Genomic DNA, 21,530 nt, shown 5'->3' with positions numbered 1-21,530 from the left:
ACTGAAGCATGTGTTCATAAATCTGCTCATGTGTTGCAGTTGCACAAACGCATTCTCATTTTTGGGTCTGCGGGAAATGCAGCGTGGAATTATAAAAAGGCTTTAGTATCAAATATGCTGCCTTTGTACGGTGTGGTTGTTTTTTAAAGCTCTTGAACATATTCACACATTTAGGATCTCAATTGTTGAATAATAAAGTTACATTTCATCCAACAATTCAGAATTTAGCATGGAATAAAGTCCAAAAAGCAAGAGTAACTACTCTACTCATTAGCGACTCATTAGATTTGCAGTAACTACTCCAAATGTATGTGCCTTAGAGTCTCAGTGACTACTCTAAATGTGTGTGCCTTAGTTCCTCTGTGACTATTCTAAATGTATAGACTCAAAATGTATGTTCATCAGTAACTACTCTAAATGTATATACCTTAGCTCATCAGTAACGACTACAAAATGCATGTGCCTTAGTTTATCAGTCACTACTCTAAATGTGCATAGACCCAAAATACATGAACATAACTGTTCTAAAAATGTATGTGCCTTTGGTCCTCAGTAACTACTCTATATGTATAGACTCAAAATGTATGTTCATCAGTAACTACTCTAATGTATATACATTTGGCCCTCAGTAACTACTCTAAATGTATAGACTCAAAATGTATGTTCATCAGTAACTACTCTAATGTATATACATTTGGCCCTCAGTAACTACTCTAAATGTATAGACTCAAAATGTATGTTCATCAATAACTACTCTAAATGTATATACTTTGGGTCCTCAGTAACCACTCTAAATGTATAGACTCAAAATGTATGTTCATCGGTAACTACTCTAAATGTATATACCTTAGGCTCTCAGTAACCACTCTAAATGTATAGACTCAAAATGTATGTTCATCGGTAACTACTCTAAATGTATATACCTTAGGTCCTCAGTAACCACTCTAAATGTATAGACTCAAAATGTATGTTCATTGGTAACTACTCTAAATGCATATACCTTAGGTCCTCAGTAACCACTCTAAATGTATAGACTCAAAATGTATGTTCATTGGTAACTACTCTAAATGCATATACCTTAGGTCCTCAGTAACCACTCTGAATGTATAGACTCAAAATGTATGTTCATCGGTAACTACTCTAAATGCATTTACCTTAGGTTCTTAGTAACCACTCTGAATGTATAGACTCAAAGTGTATGTTCATCAGTAACTACTCTAAATGCATGTGTCTTAGGTCCTCAGTAACAACTCTAAATGTATAGACTCAAAATGTATGTTCATCAGTAACTACTCTAAATGCATGTGTCTTAGGTCCTCAGTAACAACTCTAAATGTATAGACTCAAAATGTAGGTTCATCAGTAACTACTCTAAATGTATATACCTTAGGTCCTCAGTAACCACTCTAAATGTATAGACTCAAAATGTATGTTCATCAGTAACTACTCTAAATATATATACCTTAGGTCCTCAGTAACCACTCTAAATGTATAGACTCAAAATGTATGTTCATCAGTAACTACTCTAAATATATATATATATACCTTAGGTCCTCAGTAACCACTCTAAATGTATAGACTCAAAATGTATGTTCATCAGTAACTACTACAAATGTATGTGCCTTAGTTCATCAGTAACTACTCTAAATGTACATAGACTCAAAATACATGATCATCAGTAACTGTTCTAAAAATGTATGTGCCTTTGGTCCTCAGTAACTACTCTAAATGTATGTGCCTTGGGTCCTCAGTAACTATGCTTAATTAGTTCTTTATATTTTCAGTAACAACTCTAAATGCATGTGCCTTAGGTCCTCAGTAACTACTCTACTCATAAGTTAATTTTCTTCAGCAACTACTCTAAATGCATGTGGCTTAGGTCCTCAGTAACTACTCATATCTGCTTTTGCCTACACATAATATACATAAATATATACATGTATATTTACAAATATGTTAACATATATCATTACTAAAACTGTAATACAGAAAATAATATAAAATAAAAATAAGATATAATCTTAAAATTAAACGTAATAATAATAACCTGTGAAAAATCAGACTTTTTGTTACAGTTGTTGCCCCCTGTGACACCATCCATCCATTAAAAAAAAGCCCAATTAATTGCAGCAATTCTCAATCAAATTAACGGAAAACGGTGTACCATCCCAAAATACCTCCACAGGTTTTACGAGCTACCAACAGACATCTGGTTCTCCTCCTGGATGGGGTGAATGAACCCTGAAATGGATCCTATTAAGACACAAAATGACTCACGGGGAGGGAATCGTTCAAACCTCACACACTCACAACCCTGCATCGACCTTTCCAGGTCTACAACAACCTTCTGGTGACCCCTCACAGGGCTCAATGACCCCCCAAGCCCGAACCCCGAGTGAGAGTTAAACTTGACGTTTGGCTGAAAGCTGCCCAAAAACACACCATCAAATCATAATCATAATCATAATAATAACACTGAAGAGACTAAAGTGTTTTTTAAGGCAAATGGCTACTTTGCAGTGTGATTCAACAAAAGCAGACATGTTTGTATTCACAATAAGTGATGCCATATGGCGGAAAGTGGACACTTTCTCACAAGGATTAGAAAAGGAAGTGACCTTCAATGCCATGGAAGCCAGAACCTTTATAAATATTATTTTGTACTACAATATCTAATGGCGGGCAAAGTCATGGATAAATCAGCCGAGTAGAATGAAACATCATGGACTGTTGATTAATGGCGTCTTGGCACAATTGATGTGTACTGCTTGGCTGCCACCAGGAGTGGCGCTGTTGAGTCAGGCTCAACTGACACAATTGATGTGTACTGCTTGGATGCCACCAGGAGTGGCGCTGTTGAGTCAGGCTCAACCGGTTTATTGTCTAAAGCAGGGGTCTCAAACTCAATTTACTTGGGGGCCCAATGGAGCTAGGGTCTGGGCGAGGCTGGGCCGCATCAGGTTTTCAAAAAAAAACAACAAAAAACGCATTTATTAAAAACAGAAAAATGAATAAACTTTGCTTTTGTTCCGATTTTCTACAAGAAAAGCTCTGATAAAACATTCCACTGTTCTCAAATATCTTAATTTTTCTACACAAAATAAGATGAAAAAATAAACAAATCAAGAATAAAGAAAATCAATCAATCATTAATACATAAATCTAATAATAAAACACAAAATAATAAAAACCACAAATAGTTGGTGGATAGACAAATTATTTTTTCAGATTAAAATGAACAAAGCATTATTAGAGCCCTGTAGACATGACAAAACACGACTATAGTCACATTTATACTTTTTTTTAATGTACAACATATTGCGCAACTGCAGGGTCTTGAGACACATGCTAAGTCGCAAACTAGAGAGCCTTCAATTTATTTCCTTTAAACTTAAATAGCCAAAAAATTACCACTTCCACACGGATAGGGAGGATAACTATTACAGTTATTTAACCTTTAACATGAACATTAATCAAACGTAATAATTTTTTCTGGGTACATGATACCATACAGCATCCATATCAAACTTGCGCGGGGCGGACTAACATTAAACTTTCATATCAAGGCGGGGGCCTCAAACTAGTGTCCTGCGGGCCACATGTTTGAGACCCCTGGTCTAAAGAAAACAACAGAAGCTACGCAAATCCACAATCAATCAAATTCAGGAATTTTGTTGAATGCGTCGCCCGGGTAGTTTTTACATGATCCGACTTGCCAATAAAACAAGAAATGTCCATAAAAACAAAAAAATAAATTCCAGGTTTTAGCACTTGGAGAAGAAGAACTATTCACTTTGAAATTCTAATGCTTTTCCGACGTCAAGGAAGTACCAATTTGTGGGTATTGTAAGTACATACTTGTCAGTACATCAGTATATCTTGTTTGGGGCGTGATATTTTGTAATTATTTACAAACTGTTCAACTAAATGTTTCCATCACTTGGCAGCCATGGTTTTATTGTGTTTCTGTGTGTGCTGAATAGCCACAGATGTGCATTCTAACATTTGACTCAGGGGGTAGTAAAGAGTCGGATCTTCGTATAAAAAGCAAGCCACATGTTCGAGGCTGCATCTAATCTGGAACATATTGAGACACATACGCTTTTTCTCGTCTTTCACGGCTTGATACTGAGTGGATGTCCCACACTGATAAAAACACAAGAGAATACGAAGACATAATTGCATGTCTGCTGTGTGCCATGCATTTTAGGTTCATTAGAGACTCTAAATCAGGGGTCTCAAGCTCAATTTACCTGGGGGCCACTGGAGGTAGGGTCTGGGCAAGGCTGGGCCGCATCAGGTTTTCCCAAAAAAAACCAACGCATTTATTAAAAACAGAAAAATATACAAACTTTTTCAGTGCTTTGGTTCCAATTTTTTACAACAAAAGCTCTGATAATTTTTATTTTTCTGCACAAAATAAGATGAAAAATAAATAAATCAGTAATAAATAAATATAATAATAATAATAAAACGGCAAATAATAAAAACTTAAGAAACCACATATAGTTGGTGGGTAGACAAATAATTTTTTTTCAGATTAAAATGAACAAAGCATTATTAGAGCCCTGTAGGCATGACAAAACACGACTATAGTCACATTTATACTTTTTATTTACAACATATTGCGCAACTGCAGGGTCTTGAGACACATGCTAACTCGCAAACTAGAGAGCTAGCGACCTAAACGGTAGCCTTCAAGTTATTTCCTTTAAACTTAAATAGCCAAAAACTTACCACTTCCACACGGATAGGGAGGATAACTACTAACAGTTATTTAACCTTTAACATGAACATTAATCAAATGTAATAATTTTTTCTGGGTACATGATACCATACAGAATCCATATCAAACTTGCGCGGGCCACGCTAACATTAAACTTTCATATCAAGGCGGGGGCCTCAAACTAGTGTCCTGCGGGCCACATGTTTGAGACCCCTGCTCTAAATGGTTATTATACAGCTGCGACAAGCCTCTGTAATGAGATCAAGCAGTGTTCAAAAACTACTATGGCACAACCGAAATCCACAGTAATGTACTGTTATTAACAGACAACAACATAGACACCCGATATGAAAGTCCTATTTAGCTTACGTGGCAAAATAGCTTCCATTATCAATTTGCGACAAACACTTCCTGTCTGACTCGCAGATTTGTTGTGTGTAATTTTTAATAAAGTTTGATTAAAAAAAAATGGATGGCGATGATATGATAGTGACGTCAAAGCGCCACGAGAGACAGCGAAAACACCGCTTAAAAATACCGACTTACGTCGTTACAAAAACACAAATACATTTGAAAGGTGAAAAGAAAACATGTTTATGATACCTGTTTGTCGTGAAAAGAGGGTGACTGCCGCAGCGGAACTTTTTTGTTTTTCGCGGCTCTGCCCTGTAACAGTCCGCCGGTTGATTGAGTCGTACCAGAACGTCAACACCCAAACAAAAGTTCCGCCATTTTACGAGCACTCACGTCACGTGACATTTGTAGTTTACCCTCCATTGTACTTGACAAAGCAACAATTATTGTGCAGTGATAAAACTTTATTTATAGTGTATTGTGTTACAATTGTTCGTGTTTGAAAACTTTATTTTACTGTGAACCTGTTATAATCTCAACTTCCTCCATTGACTATCATAACAAACTACAGTATAATCACCTTGGTTTGTTCTAAATGATATTAAAAACATCAGTTTTAGCTGCTGTAGTTGATTTCCTGCATGTAAGCTAAATTTCTAAAAAAGTTGTAATTTTTTCAAGAGGATTGTTGCCTTCTGGTGTGTCTTATGAGTATGTTTTGTGTCCACACTGAGGCTGTGTTCTGCATCCTATTAGCTGTTGCATCACAAAGTCTAAATGTGGAAGACAAATGGAAATACCATCGCTGGCCGCCATGTGTGTTCTATGTTAACGTGTGCAGAACACATTACATTGTCGCGGTGACATAGACCCTACCCTGTTGACACCTGCCTTGTTGTACACACACATTTCCTTAGGAAAACATGATGTTTTGCATTAGCGCTCGACACTAGTAGTTGACTCTTGATCAAAGATCGCACATTGTGTGACATTGCAAATTTTCAATAGCATTTAAATGTAATGTCATATATTTTATTGAATATAAAGATTATCTTAATGTCCTGTACAAAAACTGTGCAATAAAACGTGCAATAAATCTGTGGCTTGATTTTTTTCACAATAATTTTTACAAGGGTAATGTAAAAATATTAAAAAAAATTGTAATGTTTAATGTGTAATCTAATCTGTAATTTTACAATAATAATGTAATATTATGAGGAAAAATGTCATTTTAGTAGAATAAAATTGAAATATTAAAGAAAAAATATATTACAAATTTTAATCAATAATGTAACAAGAAACAAACTCAAGAAAGTTGGAAAAAATGGAAGAAACCGCTATAACTTTACAAGAATAAAGTCAAAATATTAACAGAAAAAAGTAAAAAAAAAAAAAAAGAAAATGGAAGAAACGGTTGTAATTTAGGAGAATAAAGAAAAAATATTACGAAAAATTTTAATATTATAAAGAAAAATTATGTAGTAGCCTAGAGTTCAAATATTAAAGGAAAGTATTTTTTCCAAGTCGTAATAGTATGAAAAACAGAACAATTAATACATTTGTAATTTTTGAAAAATTGGGTGTGGAAAAAAGTTATTTAATTCTTAACAATGGTAATTTTTAATAATGTAATAATTCTAATAAGCGAAAAAGTCACTAAAAAGGAAAAGGTTGTAAATTTTTAATATTATGAGAAACAAATGTTTGGAAAATATGGAAAATGTATTTGGAAAATTAGTTTGGTGAAAAAGTTATGTTATGGGAATCAATCCTACAAAAATAAAATTAACAAAGATTGTTTTTAAAGGGGGCTCCTACAGGGCAGCTACGCACCATAACCCGCATAGAAAGCTTTCTAGATCTTCCGGAATCTGCACCTATTCCAGCTGTACGTTGGATTTTGGAAAATATATTTGGAAAATTAGTTTGGTGAAAAAGTTATATTATGGGAATCAATCCTACAAAATCAATCCGGTCGAGTGGTTAGCTGCTAGGAGACCAGGGTTCAACTCCACCCTCGGCCATCTCTGTGTGGAGTTTGCATGTTCTCCCCGTGCATGCGTGGGTTTTCTCCGGGTACTCCGGTTTCCTCCCACACTCCAAAAACATGCTAGGTTAATTAGCGACTCCAAATTGTCCATAGGTATGAATGTGAGTGTGAATGGTTGTTTGTCTATATGTGCCCTGTGATTGGCTGACCACCAGTCCAGGGTGTACCCCGCCTCTTGCCCAAAGACAGCTCCAGCACCCCCCGCAACCCTTGTGAGGAAAAGCGGTAGAAAATGAATGAATGTTTTTAAAGGGGTACAGCTACACACCATAACGTGCATAGAAAGCTTTCTAGATCTTTGGGAATCTGCACCTCTTCCAGCTGTATGTTGGATTTTGATTCATTCCATCCACGGCCCGCCTCTGGCCACTCCCACTCAGCTTGAACATCTGTACCGGGAACGCCCAAATAAGGAAGTCACAGGCTTTTTTAGAAGGAAAACCCAGCATTCAACCTGATCTAACTGAAGGGAACACACACACACACACTCAACACCATGTATGCAAAAAAGAAATCAATCATCAAGCGCCATGCAAATTCCCACACAAGCGGTCGCACACACTGTCAGGCCACCGCATGTACTCCTGCAGGGGCAGAAAGATACACAAATCATGACATTCATTTCCTCACATAGCCGCTAGCAAAGTCTACATTAGATGGATGCCACCTGCTTGTCTCTTAGTTTCCCCTGGCTTTCACTTCCTGTGCGGAACACGCACACACACACAGAGAGAGAGTGCAGGATGGAAGTTATCCATCACATTTTTCTTTGCCGCTCCCCATGGAGCCCCTCAGCATCACCTCATCACATCTGCCAAAACATTTCTGGCACACTTGTAACACTGACTGCTTTTCAATGTACACACAAATACACACACACACACACACACGTGAAGGCTTGAAGACACTTCCTGTATTGACATAGGTCAAGTTTTAGGGTCTGACCACCTCCTGATTTCCCCCCCAGGACGCCTCTTTCAAATGGACTGTAGAATCTCAGCGTGTGGCAGCTTTTATGTGATGTTTTTATGGCGCCAGATAACAGAAAATATCGAAAAGAGTTCATGAAATATTGAATACATTCAATTACGCGTTCCGATTGTTTGTCTACTAAAGCAACAATGTGAAATAATTGGATTTTTAAAAGTAATACAACTTAAATATCATGTTGATGCCACATTAGCGACATCTTTGTCGTTGCTATGGTGACCCTGCATTCCTATTTAGTACTAGCGGTTTATGATAATGTATTGGTGGACCAGCCAGGACACCTCTGAAAGTATAGTGTGGAATCTCAGCCTGTGTCAGGTCTTATGCGCCAGAAAATATATATTTTAAGTAAATTTAATTATTTTTAAGTTCAATTAAACATTCTGATTGTTTGTTTAAAGCAACAGTATGTCATAATTGGACTTTAACATAATACAGTTTAAATATTATTGTACTAAGGAGAACATATTTTTGTTGTTGTTGCGACCCTGCATCCTCTAGTATTAGTGGTTTAGGATATTCGTGGACCAGCCAGGACACCGCTTGAGATATATTGTGGAATCTCTGCCTGTGTCAGGTCTTAGTTTGTGTTTTGTTTTTTTTAGTAAGAAATTGTTTTGGTGGACCAGCCAGGACCCCATAATGCCATGTTAGCACTAGCATTGATGCTAATAATAATAATAATTTAACATGAAATGAGTGGCTTGACAATCATGTTGATGTGAGGCATATCAAAGGGGGAATAACATTTTTGGTGGACCAGCCAGGACACATCATGCTGTGTCGGCACTAGCATCGATGCTAACCTTCTTTAAAATTATGAGCAATAATTGTACAAATGTTGCCACTCAGCAAAATGATCGTTCTACAAATTAAAGCTACAATAAGTAATAACACGATGATGCAACGCTTGTCAACGGGAGAATAACATTTCTGTTGTCAGTGTAATACCAGGTTGCCTATTTTTAGTAGTTTTGTTTGGGTGGACCAGCCAGGACACCTGTTATGCAGTGTTAGCACTAGCATTGATGCTAACCTTGTTTAGAATGCCAATGATTGTAAAAATTTTGTCAATGTTGTAACAGACATTAAAGCAACAATGAGTAAGAAGCGGATCTCAAGGTAACCCTTTTTGAATATTTGTGAATCAGCAGTAGAGCATTTCTGTTGTTGCCATAGTAATCACTCACTTCTATTGTTTTGGTGGACCAGCCAGGACACCGACATGGTTGTGTTGGTGTTTAAAGTTATACTTGGTAGTTGTGCAAACTTTGCCGCACAACCACAAACTTTGAAAAGATCAGACAAATTAATTTTGACACGCAAGAGCTGTTGAAAAAGAACCCAATAATTCTTCCTGACGTCTCCTTTAAGCAACATGCTGCCCCCAGGATGCATTTAAAAAAAAGCCTCAGACAGTACTTGTCATACCGGCTGTATGATTTTAACAGATTCCAGGATGGACTTTTCCAGCTCAGGCGGAACAGGCAAACGCCCTTGTGTCCTGTAAACGAGCAAAGAGTGACAAAACAGACATCTTTATTTAAATGGACAATGTTTATGCAAATGAGCTTGTGGCTTTGCCACATAAGACACTGTGAGAGCAGTCAGCAGAGGAATGCCGACAAGATGTTTGTTTCTAACTATTTGCAATAAACGCTCCAAGCAAAAGTGCAAAAAAAATCTATTTTTTTATGCTTTAGTAGAAAAAACAAAGTGTCAAGTAGAAACCTTGCTGCTTTAAGTCAAAATTATAATTATTAACTGAACTTAACATAACTTTTGATGGCAAAGTGTTGACAAAGAAAATGAGATCAAAGCAAACAAAGCATAAACTTACCACATTTGTGCTGTTTAAATGGCAGTGGTCTTTGCTTCCCTCTAGGGACAGGTTGAGGAAGTGCAGAAAGGCTGAGAACTCACCTCAAGGACACACGACGATTAATGCAAGAAAGGGTTAACCAAAAAGTTCCAATAACATGTTGAGGACAGGCGGAAATTCTAATACTACACCTGTACGACAAACGTCATATGATAAACATACAAAATATTAAAAAGGAAACAAAAACTTGTATAAACTCGCTGTAAAATATGACAATTGCCTTTGCTGCCCCCTTGTGGCAGGTTGAGCAAGCACAGAAAGGCACCAGTTTGTCAATTACATTAAACAATTCAAAATATGCCATAAAAATAAAGCATAAAATATAAAACAAACCTTTATTACATATTTGAACGCATGTGTATAAAAACAACAAGAATGCTAAAAATATTAAGGTGAGATTATTAGAATAAGGCATTGGACCTGCACTAAATTGAACCAAAACATATCCTGCAAAAATTTGTGTATATATATTTTTTTTTATTTCCAACTTTTTCCTATGATAGCAATTAAAAAAGATACAATGCTATCTAAGAACAATTACAAACAATTGACTTCATGTGACCTTGAAGCTCTTCCAGGCTGCTGTTGCAATTAGGAACGTTTTACCTTGGACTTTATGTCCGCTAAGATTTCCCACATCTTCTGCACGACGTCCTCGTCTTCCTCCACAGCCTTGGAGCACAGACGGTGCACTCGGCCGTGAAGATCCTCCAGACACTTCTACGGTATGACGCAAGACGGAGAGCAGAGTGTCTTCACCGGAATACCATTTAGCAAACATATAAACAACTTTTTTACCTCTGTGTTGGACAAGTGGTTGGCTGCGATGGTAAACACAGACGCCAGGTTGTTGGCAACGGTTCGTCTCTCCTCGTTGGTCTCCTGCAGGACAATGTGGTACCTAAAATGACAAACGACACACTCGGTTCTGCTGCTGCGACGCTACAGGAGGCGTATATATCGGATACGCCACATTTTGATTGCAGGTGTGCCTAATGGAGCGTCCGCTCGGCTTCTTACTGCTGCTGAGCCGCCTTCTGCTGCTGCATGGCTTCATCGTAGCCGCAGTTCACCTTCTTCTCCAGGAGTTTGCAATGGTTCTCGGCCGCCTCGATCTCGGCCGCCCAGTCCTGCTCCTCTCTGGCCAGCTCCTTGTGATTAAAAAAAAAAGAAAAAAAAGTGCCCATCATACACAGTCTTATGTGAAACATTCCACGTCATTCCATTTTCTGTGCTTTCCAAAGAGAGAAAAACAGTTAGCATGAGGGGAATGGGACCCACCTATTTGGAGAATAAAAATGCCAAAAATGTTCCATTTACGCACCATTACGCCAAATGTGGCCCGCAGGACACTAGTTTGAGGCCCCCGTCTTGATATGAAAGTTTAATGTTAGTGCGGCCCGCGCAAGTTTGATATGGATGCTGTATGGTATCATGTACCCAGAAAAAATTATTACGTTTGATTAATGTTCATGTTAAAGGTTAAATAACTGTTAATAGTTATCCTCCCTATCCGTGTGGAAGTGGTAAGTTTTTGGCTATTTAAGTTTAAAGGAAATAACTTGAAGGCTACCGTTTAGGTCGCTAGCTCTCTAGTTTGCGAGTTAGCATGTGTCTCAAGACCCTGCAGTTGCGCAATATGTTTTTCTGTGCTTTCCAAAGAGAGAAAAACAGTTAGCATGAGGGGAATGGGACCCACCTATTTGGAGAATAAAAATGCAAAAATGTTCCATTTACGCACCATTACGAGCATATTAACCATGCTACAGTGGCCGCTAACACCAAAGGACTACTTTTATGGCGTAGTGACACAGCACCAGTCACAAAGGTAACGTTAGCAACCAGATTTGTTACTGCATCGCCTCCAAGTTTGGAAAAGTTAATGCTCGGAAGACTCGTTTGCTATCAGCATTTTTTTTTTTAACCCGAGGACTATGCTGAATTTACCAACTCAACAGGGAGCACAAGTCTCGTGCTGGAAGATATAGCCATCCTATGTGCTTGCACCCCAGTGACAGCGGACACTCGTGCTACACGCTAAAGTTATGAGAATAGCTTAGCGTTTCACTGTAGCTGGATCTGCCTGGCACCCAACAACGTTATTCTCTGTCGTTTATTTGCTGCAATGTGATACTTATAGGTTATCACATGGTTTGTCTGGTATCGAGGGCTGATACTGGTACCCGGGGGCATGATACCTGGCCTGATACCAGACAAACCATGTGATGATCTTATTATCATATACTATTTAATCATGAGCTTATTATCACATACTATTTAATCAAAAGACCGTTTTGTTTCCAGAAAATGTTCAGTTTATTACATGTATTATATCTAAACAGTGTAAACACAATAATTGCAAAAATATTTCAACAATAATATTTTATCAACAGTCTTATCTTATCAATGTCTGACAATTAAAGTTCCATTAATCAAGTTTGGGTTTTTTGGTGACTGGAGAAGCACTAGGCACTAAGCACTCGTGTGCTGTTCTCTGATTGGTTGTTTCACGGGCACGATACCAGAGCAGCGCGCTCTGAGTGGACAGCTACGGGGGCTGATACTGGACATGGTTAAACTCTATATTTTATCAGTATCACTGCCCTGGGCTTTGACAAAGTATCATTTCGGCCTTTTCCCGTATCATTCATGGGCGGTTTCTAGGGTACAGGGCCAATTAATACTGTAGTATGTGATAAAATACAATACACCCAGGAAGAAAGTTCTGCTAATGCTTCAGATGACCAGAATAGGGCAAAAGGTGAATCCCTTGACTTGCATTGTTAGCTGCCTCATGCTAGTAGTTCATGTGTTTTCTTTTAGTGCGGTGAAAATGACAAGAATACCTGCTGGTCAGAATCCAAGCGCTCATCCACCTTGTGGATCTGCTCTCTCAGCTGCTTCAGGTCATTGTTCTTGTCCAAGATGTCCAAGTTCAGCTAGAAGAGACCAGTAGAATCAGTAGGGCTATATTACGCAACTAAATTCGGCGGTGTGATGGTTTTTAAGTCACCTGCTCACAAGTCTCCTGCAGGCTGAGCTTCATGTTGGCCAGTCGGCTGTTCTCCTCCTCCACATCGCTGACCAGCTTCCTCAGGAGTACCTGCATTTGCGTCGTACGCTGAATGTTGCCGGGTCCGCATTCAAACGGCCTGAGCTCAAAGTCGTGGCCGCCGGCGTTCTCGGCCGACACTGGTATCAGTTTGAGTTTACGGGCCAGCTTGTGGTAGTCGGCCAGCTTCAGGTCAACCTGGAAACACCTCAATGTTATAATATGGATTTCATAGATAATGGTAATGGTTTAATGTTATTTGAACATGCATCAGGTTACAGTGGGATGCATCACATAACGTTTCACAGTTCCCACATGTCCAAAAGGAGTAGGAAGAAGCAAAGCTTATTAAATCCTACCCCTCCATCTGGTACTGTTCCATTTTTGTACTTCCTGCCTTCCTTGTGTGATTTGTATTTGTTTTCTTTACACATACAGAAGTATGAGGTGATGTAACCACCTTGAATTGCCTCATCCTTGTGCATTGTTTGAGTTCCTTAGTCAATCCGTTCTATGGTTTGATTCCACATACTGAAATGCTATGGCTTTTTAACATTGTTCTCTTATGCAAGTGCTTCAAATTTAGTTATTCCCTGAGATTATATTTCTCCTAGATGATATTTTTAGGTCATAGCTTATTGTTAGCTTTATGCATTATTTTAGCTGTTTGAAAATTAACTATTTATATCAGCAAGTTTTAGTATTTGTGATTTTACAAATAAAAGAGTTTATATGTTCTCAATAGGCAGCATTATGAATTATCCTTACTGATCTTTTTGCAGTGCATTTAGCCAGTGAAGATGGCTTTTAGAATTCATTAATTTTCTACCGCTTATTCTCACGAGGGTCCGGGGGGGGGGGGGCTGGGCGGTTGGGTGCTGGAGCCTATCCCAGCTGTCTTGGGGCGAGAAGCGGGGTACACCCTGGACTGGTGGCCAGCCAATCACAGGGCACATATAGACAAACAACCATTCACACTCACATTCATACCTATGGACAATTTGGAGTGGCCAATTAACCTAGCATGTTTTTTGTTTTTGGAATGTGGGAGGAAACCCATGCATGGGCGGGGAGAACATGCAAACTCCACACAGAGATGGCCGAGGGTGGAATTGAACCATGGTCTTCTAGCTGTGAGGTCTGCGCGCTAACCACTCGTCCGCCGTGCAGCCCCCCTTTAAAAACAATCTTTGTACAATTTATTTTTGTAGGATTGATTCCCATAATATAACTTTTTCACCAAACTAATTTTCCAAATACATTTTCCATATTTTCCAAAATCCAATGTACAGCTGGAATAGGTGCAGATTCCAGAAGGTCTAGAAAGCTTTCTATGCGGGTTATGGTGTGTAGCTGCCCTGTAGGAGCCCCCTTTTAAAAACAATCTTTGTAAATTTTATTTTTGTAGGATTAATTCCCATAACATAACTTTTTCACCAAACTAATTTTCCAAATACATTTTCCCTATTTTGGACAATTTGGAGTCACCAATTAACCTAGCATGTTTTTGGAATGTGGGAGGGACCGGAGTGCCCGGAGAAAACCCACGCATGCATGGGGAGAACATGCAAACTCCACACAGAGATGGCCGAGGGTGGACTCGAACTGGGGCGCTAACCACTTGGTCACTTACAGTAAAGAGTGTGTAGTGATTTCTGACTGAGAACAAATCAGACTATCAAAGGCTATTGTCAGATCCATGCATACTGGGGCTGATAAGGAGGATAAAATTGTCATCCAAATTTATCATTAGCTAGCTGCTCGCCAGGCTCAACCTCGGCACACGCTACCTCAGCACCAAATGTAACGTTGCAAACGTATGACTTAACATTGTGGCTGCTGTGTACTAGATTGCGTTTGCATGTGAACGATACCTTCTCTTTAATTTTCGCCAGCGCAATCTCCTCGTTCCACTTGTGCTGCTCAGCATTTTCCAGAGCCTTGCTGAGGCTGGCGACGGTCTGTTGGAGCTCCCGCTTCTCTCGGTTGATCCTTTCCACGTCGGCCGGCGTGAACTTCTGGTTCTGCAGGATGTGCTGCAGCTCCGCCTTCTCTTGCTTGAGGAGCTCCAAAGAGCTGGCTGCGGAAAACCCAACAGGGGCGCATAAGTCGAAGTGATTTGAACACAATAAGGATGGTCACAGTAATCATTAAAATGAAGACGCTTTGGTTTGTTCAGCAGCAAAGTAGGCGGGGCCTGAATTCCTAGCTTGTCGACAAAAGAAGGCAACTGGACGACTATATTTCCTCAAATAATAATAAGTGCCCCGCTTTTAGCCTTGTTTTTAGCTCTGAATGAATGAATGGATGTTGTATTTTAATGCATCTTTTACTCAACTCTATTTTATTCTTCACTGTAAAGCGTCTTTGAGTACTCTGAAAAGCGCTATACAAATAAAATGTATAATTATTATTATTTAGATACAAACTAGAAACTGAGATGTCAGTCCATTACGACGATTGTTTACACTTTTGATATTTGTTGCTAACCAAAACAGCAAGTCAGGAAGTAGTTACTGCCACTGAGACATTGCATTTCCTGTCTCTTGTTGAGGCGGAGAAAATATTTGCCTTTTAAGTGGAAAGCTCGTTTAAATGTCTAATTAGTTGGCATATTGGGAGGTGTTCAAAATTGCTAATCGCTTGCGTGGACATGGGATTTCCCTTCTAAATTAGCATTGAGCTAATTGCATTTTATGCAAGTCCAAATTGACGCCCTTTATTTCTGCGTGTTCACTATTACGGTGCTGCAAAATAAAGGCTAGAAATGGAACCCAACTACTACTCTATTCATGAAAAATCAAGATATGTACAGTATTTGAGGAAATTAGGTACTTTGACTTATACTACATCTTGTCATTTACTGCAACAGATGTCTTACCGGCGTGGTTCATCTCATCCGTCAGCTCCGAGGCTTTGGCCTGCAGGTTACTTTCAAAGGACTCCAGATTGCTGCGATAATCCTGGAGCTTCTTGAGGTCACACTGCAGCTTCATCTTCTCCATCCTCTTGCTCGTTAGACGGTCCTGTGGAGGCAAAGGGATGCGACTGAGGATCGTTGCATCGCACGTTGACAAACAAAGTAAACGCGAGGGAGACGCCACCCTGACCTTTTGGCTCTCCTTCTCGAGCACTTCAATCTCTTCAGTCAGTATCCTGTTCTTCTCCTCCATGGATTTCAGCAGCTCGTCGTCAACGTTGTAGAGCTTCTCTGCGACGGCGCAAACATGGATAATCAATCATCGACCTGTGCACGACGGCTTTACTCAAACTCCGAGGCTGCGCTTACTCAGTTTACTGAGAAAAATGTCATCGTCGTCCTCAAAGGTGTCGACGCCCTGCATGAATTTGACGTACGTCTCGGCTGTGTAATCGTGGAAGAGCTGCGTGGTGAGAAGACATGAGCGAAGAGGGAAGAACATTTTAGATGACAGCTTGGAGGTTTTGACGGAGGTCACCTTGTTGTACTCCTCTTCAATGCCGTCGCTGTCCTCGCGGAAGTCGCTGAAGAGCAGGTCCTGCTTGCTCAGGCTACTGTAGATCTAACAGCACAGACAGAGGGGTGTTCAGCAGAACATTATGCGTTTAAACCACCCATATGAGTTGAAAGGTCGCTTGCCATTCACCTTGACAGTGTCGACCAACCACATGAGGGCGCCCAGCGCCAGGGGCCATGTATGGGGGGCACCAACAGAGTACATGGAGCACTTGGAGAGGACAAATGGATATCTACAAGCAAAAAGGAGAGAATTATATATCTTTGTTCTAGAGGTTTGTTTAAGGCAACTATTATGATGTCTGACCCGAGGCCCTTGAGCAGAGCGGGAACCTCCTCCTCCACTTTGGAGTTGGGCATTTCAAAAGTGGGGTCCAGTTGGCGGTAGCTGAATTCAACCATCTTGACAAACTCTTTGGTGGACGGTGACTGGAGGGCCTTGGGGGACAAGAGGCCCGGGTAGCCGTGCTCTGTCAGGAACTATCACAGGGAAAAGCAATTGTTGATAGTCTTGCATACATCCTAGCCGCAATAATAATAATATATATATATATATTATATATATAATAAAGCTACTACACACTCCTGATCTAATTTTTAAGACAATTGATTAAGACAATTAAAATATTATTCATTTTCGCAAATATTATTTTTCTAATTATTTTTATTATAAAATTTTAAAACAATATTTATAGGCCTAAGTAATAACCTATTTAGTGTTATTGACATGTCAAAATATTTCAGGAAACATACAGAACGTAGCTAATAATTTATTATTATTATTATTATGGGCGGCACGGTGGTCTAGTGGTTAGCGCGCAGACCTCACAGCTAGGACACCAGGGTTCAATTCCACCCTCGGCCATCTCTGTGTGGAGTTTGCATGTTCTTTTTCTCCGGGTACTCCGGTTTTCCTCCCACATTCCAAAAACATGCTAGGTTAATTGGCGACTCCAAATTGTCCATAGGTATGAATGTGAGTGTGAATGGTTGTTTGTCTATACGTGCCCTGTGATTGGCTGGCCACCAGTCCAGGTTGTACCCCGCCTCTCACCCAAAGACAGCTGGGATAGGCTCCAGCACCCCCCGCGACCCTCGTGAGGAAAAGCGGTAGAAAATGAATGAATGAATAATAAAATATATTTTAAAATTATTATTATTATACTCTTATATATATATATATATATATTATATTATTATTGCGTTAAGTGCTCTGAGAACCCAGCATTTTGTCTATGTACTGTTGATAGGACAAAGGTGGACATTTTTTAGAGTTTCAAGTGGGCCCTGAATTGGTAAACTTAAAATTTTGATCCGAAGTGTGTAAGTTCTTGTCTTATTCATATTTGAAAAAATAATATGCCATGTTGCATGACAATGATGAATGGCTTCCTTCCAGCTGGTAGGACTCAAACCTCTGACGCTCCAATGTTCCTTCTCACCAGTCTGGAAGGCATCATTACCAAGCGAGTGTAACTTGTGATGTCATTGCAAGGCAACACAGCGGGCCCGATGATATATATATATATATATATATATATATATTTATTTTTTTTTACCTCATGCAGCTGTCTGATGCACTGCTGCAAATAAGACTTGTCATGTAGCGGTCGAGTGTCTTTCATTTTCTCAGTTGCTCCAAAGCCAGACACGGTGCTTGAACGTGGCATGCTGGCTCCACTCATGCTGCAGTCCATCACAAGCAAAGACACAATTACATAAATATATATAAATATATATATATATATATATATATATACACAATATGTTACATTACAGTTACACATGATTGGTATACAGCAGCCTTGTTTTGCTTTGCCACCTTCTGTCGCCTGGTATATATGTGTTATAGCTACAAATACCACTGATATATCCTGATATTTGTTGATGTGGCTCACCTACCGTGGACCAAAAAAGCTTGTCCTCCTCTCAGATGTCCCAGACTGTGGTTTGGCCATGCTGAGCTTTCCAAATGAAGGCTGTTTGCTGTTCATAAACACAGAAATAAAATAAATAAATAACACCATTATCATACGGCCAATCATGTTTCCCCCCAAATATTTGGTAAATGTATATTTTCCCACGAATTATATCAATGTTGTAATGATATGCACACATTACAAAGGAAAAAAAAGAGCAAAAAAAACAACAATTTTAAACGCTACAGTAAATAGGGGTGAGCTATATTGCACATTTTTGTATCTAAAAGATACAAAGTAAACAACACAGACAAATTCATTCATTTTCTACCGCTTTTCGGGCGAGAGGAGAATGTGTGAACAATGTAACAATTACAATTTGTTTTTGAAAAAAAGCTTATTTTTATGCCTCCAAGGCCGACTTTGTATTAAATATGGGAATTGAACTTATTGAGAAGTGCAGAGAACTGAAACATATCTATCTTATCACGCTACTATTGAGCCATACTGATCCAAATTGCTCCTTGACTGACTGATGGACCAAAGCATTGACTATGACCTCTTGAAATAATACATTGATTTATATTTGTTTATCACTACTATGCACGGTAACGAGTGAACCAACCTGCGGGGCGTTGTGTACGCCGTGCTCATCCTGTTGCTGTCATGCACTCGCATGGGCAGTTCCGAAGGCCTGCTTCCCGTGGCCCTGCTCAGTCTTCCACTGTCGTGACAGAAATATAACATCACCAAAGTGGAAATTATTATTACACAGGTCATCCAAAATACGTGCACGCTATCGGACGGTAGGTCGGTTTTAATGGTGATGGTTTTATTTCATTTGAACATGCATCAAATTACAATTGAATGCATCACATAATCAGTTCCCAGTTCCACATGTCCAAAAGGAGTAGGAAGAAGCAAAGTTTATTAAATCCTACCCCTTTTTTATTATTTTGTAATTTTATTTTTGTCATGTACCGAAGTATGTGGTGATATGACCATAAAATGACATAATGGTTACCATAGTAACAACATGTCAATATAGTGATATATATAGCACATCATGACTGGTTCAAGACTCTTCATCCTTGTATTTAGCAAACATCAACTGCTTGTATTGTTTCTTGAATTGGCTCATCGTTGTGCATTGTTTGAGGGTCTTACATCAATCCATTCCATAGTTTGATTCCACATACTGAAATGCTATGCTAACGCTAACGTAGTCCTAGCATATAAGTGTTTCAAATGTACTTCTTGTAGAGAAATATTGGATGACATTTTTAGCTAATTGGTTATTTTTAGCTTTATGCATTATATTAGCTGTTTGAAGATAAACTATATTAGCAAGTTTAAGTATTTGTGATTTTAAAAATAAGGAGTTAGTAGGCGGCATTATGAATTATCCTTACTGACCTTTTTTGCAGTATTTAGCGAGTGAAGATTGCTTTTATAGTTATTAGCCCATATTTCCACACAATAAGTAAGATATGGTAGAACCGGAGAGCAATAAAGAGTGTGGAGTGATTTCTGATTGAGAACAAATTTTGCTTAGTTCAATATTGAAATATTTCTGACCACTTTATGTTGTATATTTGTAATATGAGGTTTCCAGCTCATATTTTCATCTATTGTGATCCCCAGAAATGTATTTTCCTTCACCTTTTCTTTCAATGTCTACACCGTCTATTTGTATTAGATGGTGCATGTCCTTTCTGCTGTTACCAAACAGCATGATTTTAGTTTTATTGAGGTTCAAGGATAATCTATTATCATCAAACCATCTTTTTAGTGACCATTTCTTCTCTGATCTTTCTAATTATTTTGTCTGTACTCCCTCCAGAACAAAAAGCAGTGGTATTATCCGCAAATAATACCAGCTTTAAGTCTTTCGTGACTTAGGAGATATCATTGATGTACAAGTTTTTACAGTTTTGGTCCCAGTATTGACCCCTGGGGAACTCCGCACATAATATATGAACTTGCAGATGTGTATTCTCCTAGTTTTACGTATTGCTTCCTGTCAGCTAAGTAGCTTTTGACACAGTTAAGAACTAATTCTCTTATTCCGTACCTTTCTAGTTTAGTTTTTAGGATGTCATGATTGATTATCAAAGGCTTTTGTTAGATCCATGAATACTGCGACTGCACACTTCCTATGACTTTCTGATAGTAATTCGTTCGCATTAAAACATTTATGCAGCCTATTGTTGAATAGCTTCTCAATATTTTTGGAGAATTATGGTAGTAAGACTGGCCAATAGTTTGTAAATAGGTGTTTGTCATAATTTTTAAAAATTGGAACAACCTTAGCTGTTTTCATTTGTTTGGGAAATCTTCCGGTCTGTCAACCATTGTTATTGTTATTTAAAAAATATTTTTAAGTTTTTAAGACAGCGTAGAGCGCCTGAAGTTGATGTAAACCATGCTAAAGTCCGCCAAAACACACAAAATGTAACAATTTCATAGCAAACTGTCAGCGTTTGGAACAAAAATGCTCGCTAACATCAAGCGACTACACCCATAATTTATCAGTTTCCAAACGCGAGACTGGCTTCAAGTCGTCTAAAGCCCATAATCGCCTTGCGAAGGTGAATTATAACGTATTCCTAGACAGACAGCGACATTTAATTTCGATACTTACCGCTCCATTGTTCTTTAACGGAGAGAGCGAAACAAAGTTTAGCTAGCAAACAAAAAACTGTAAGCCCCGCCAAAACGATACAAACGGCCGAGTGATGACGTCATAACACTACGGCGACTCTCTTGGTTCAAAAAAGATATAATCGCGCATGAAAGCGGTAAGCTGACTCTATAATATAATTTAATCACAGGGGGAAAACAAACTTAATGTTAATTTAATATTTTTTAAAACCATTTTGGAAAAAAGAAACACCTCTCTCGGTTTAACACGATAGTACAACATTGTAACTACATTTATAGGTCAGAAATGTGGTCCTGTTTAAAATGAGTGTTGTGACATATTTCATAGTAGAGTATGGGTGCTATTTTTATTACAATTAAGAAAACTGAAGAAAAAAAACAAACAATAATAATAAAT

At 38.7% G+C, this 21,530-nt stretch overlaps 1 protein-coding gene across 1 annotated transcript; it reads right to left on the bottom strand.

Annotated features, from left to right (window-relative positions):
* Window positions 1-10,447: 10,447 nt before the first annotated feature.
* Window positions 10,448-21,251, bottom strand: ndc80 (NDC80 kinetochore complex component). Its single transcript, XM_058070585.2, has 16 exons — window positions 21,114-21,251; window positions 19,095-19,193; window positions 18,453-18,536; window positions 18,110-18,236; window positions 16,858-17,030; window positions 16,681-16,783; window positions 16,513-16,596; window positions 16,344-16,437; window positions 16,165-16,265; window positions 15,936-16,080; window positions 14,929-15,134; window positions 13,016-13,252; window positions 12,849-12,941; window positions 11,023-11,153; window positions 10,801-10,903; window positions 10,448-10,722 (listed from the first exon to the last, which is right to left on the bottom strand). Exons 1-16 carry the CDS (start codon window positions 21,119-21,121, stop codon window positions 10,594-10,596), a joined length of 1,917 nt encoding a protein of 638 aa, XP_057926568.2. The 5' UTR covers window positions 21,122-21,251; the 3' UTR covers window positions 10,448-10,593.
* Window positions 21,252-21,530: the final 279 nt, after the last annotated feature.

The sequence above is a fragment of the Doryrhamphus excisus genome, linkage group LG3 (genome assembly GCF_037039965.1).
Source record: "Doryrhamphus excisus strain RoL-2023G ecotype Guam linkage group LG3, RoL_Dexc_Guam_v1.1, whole genome shotgun sequence".
NCBI lineage: Eukaryota > Metazoa > Chordata > Actinopteri > Syngnathiformes > Syngnathidae > Doryrhamphus > Doryrhamphus excisus.
The sequence above is the reverse complement of the archived record's forward strand: the minus strand, read 5'-3'. Positions and strand labels throughout refer to the sequence as shown.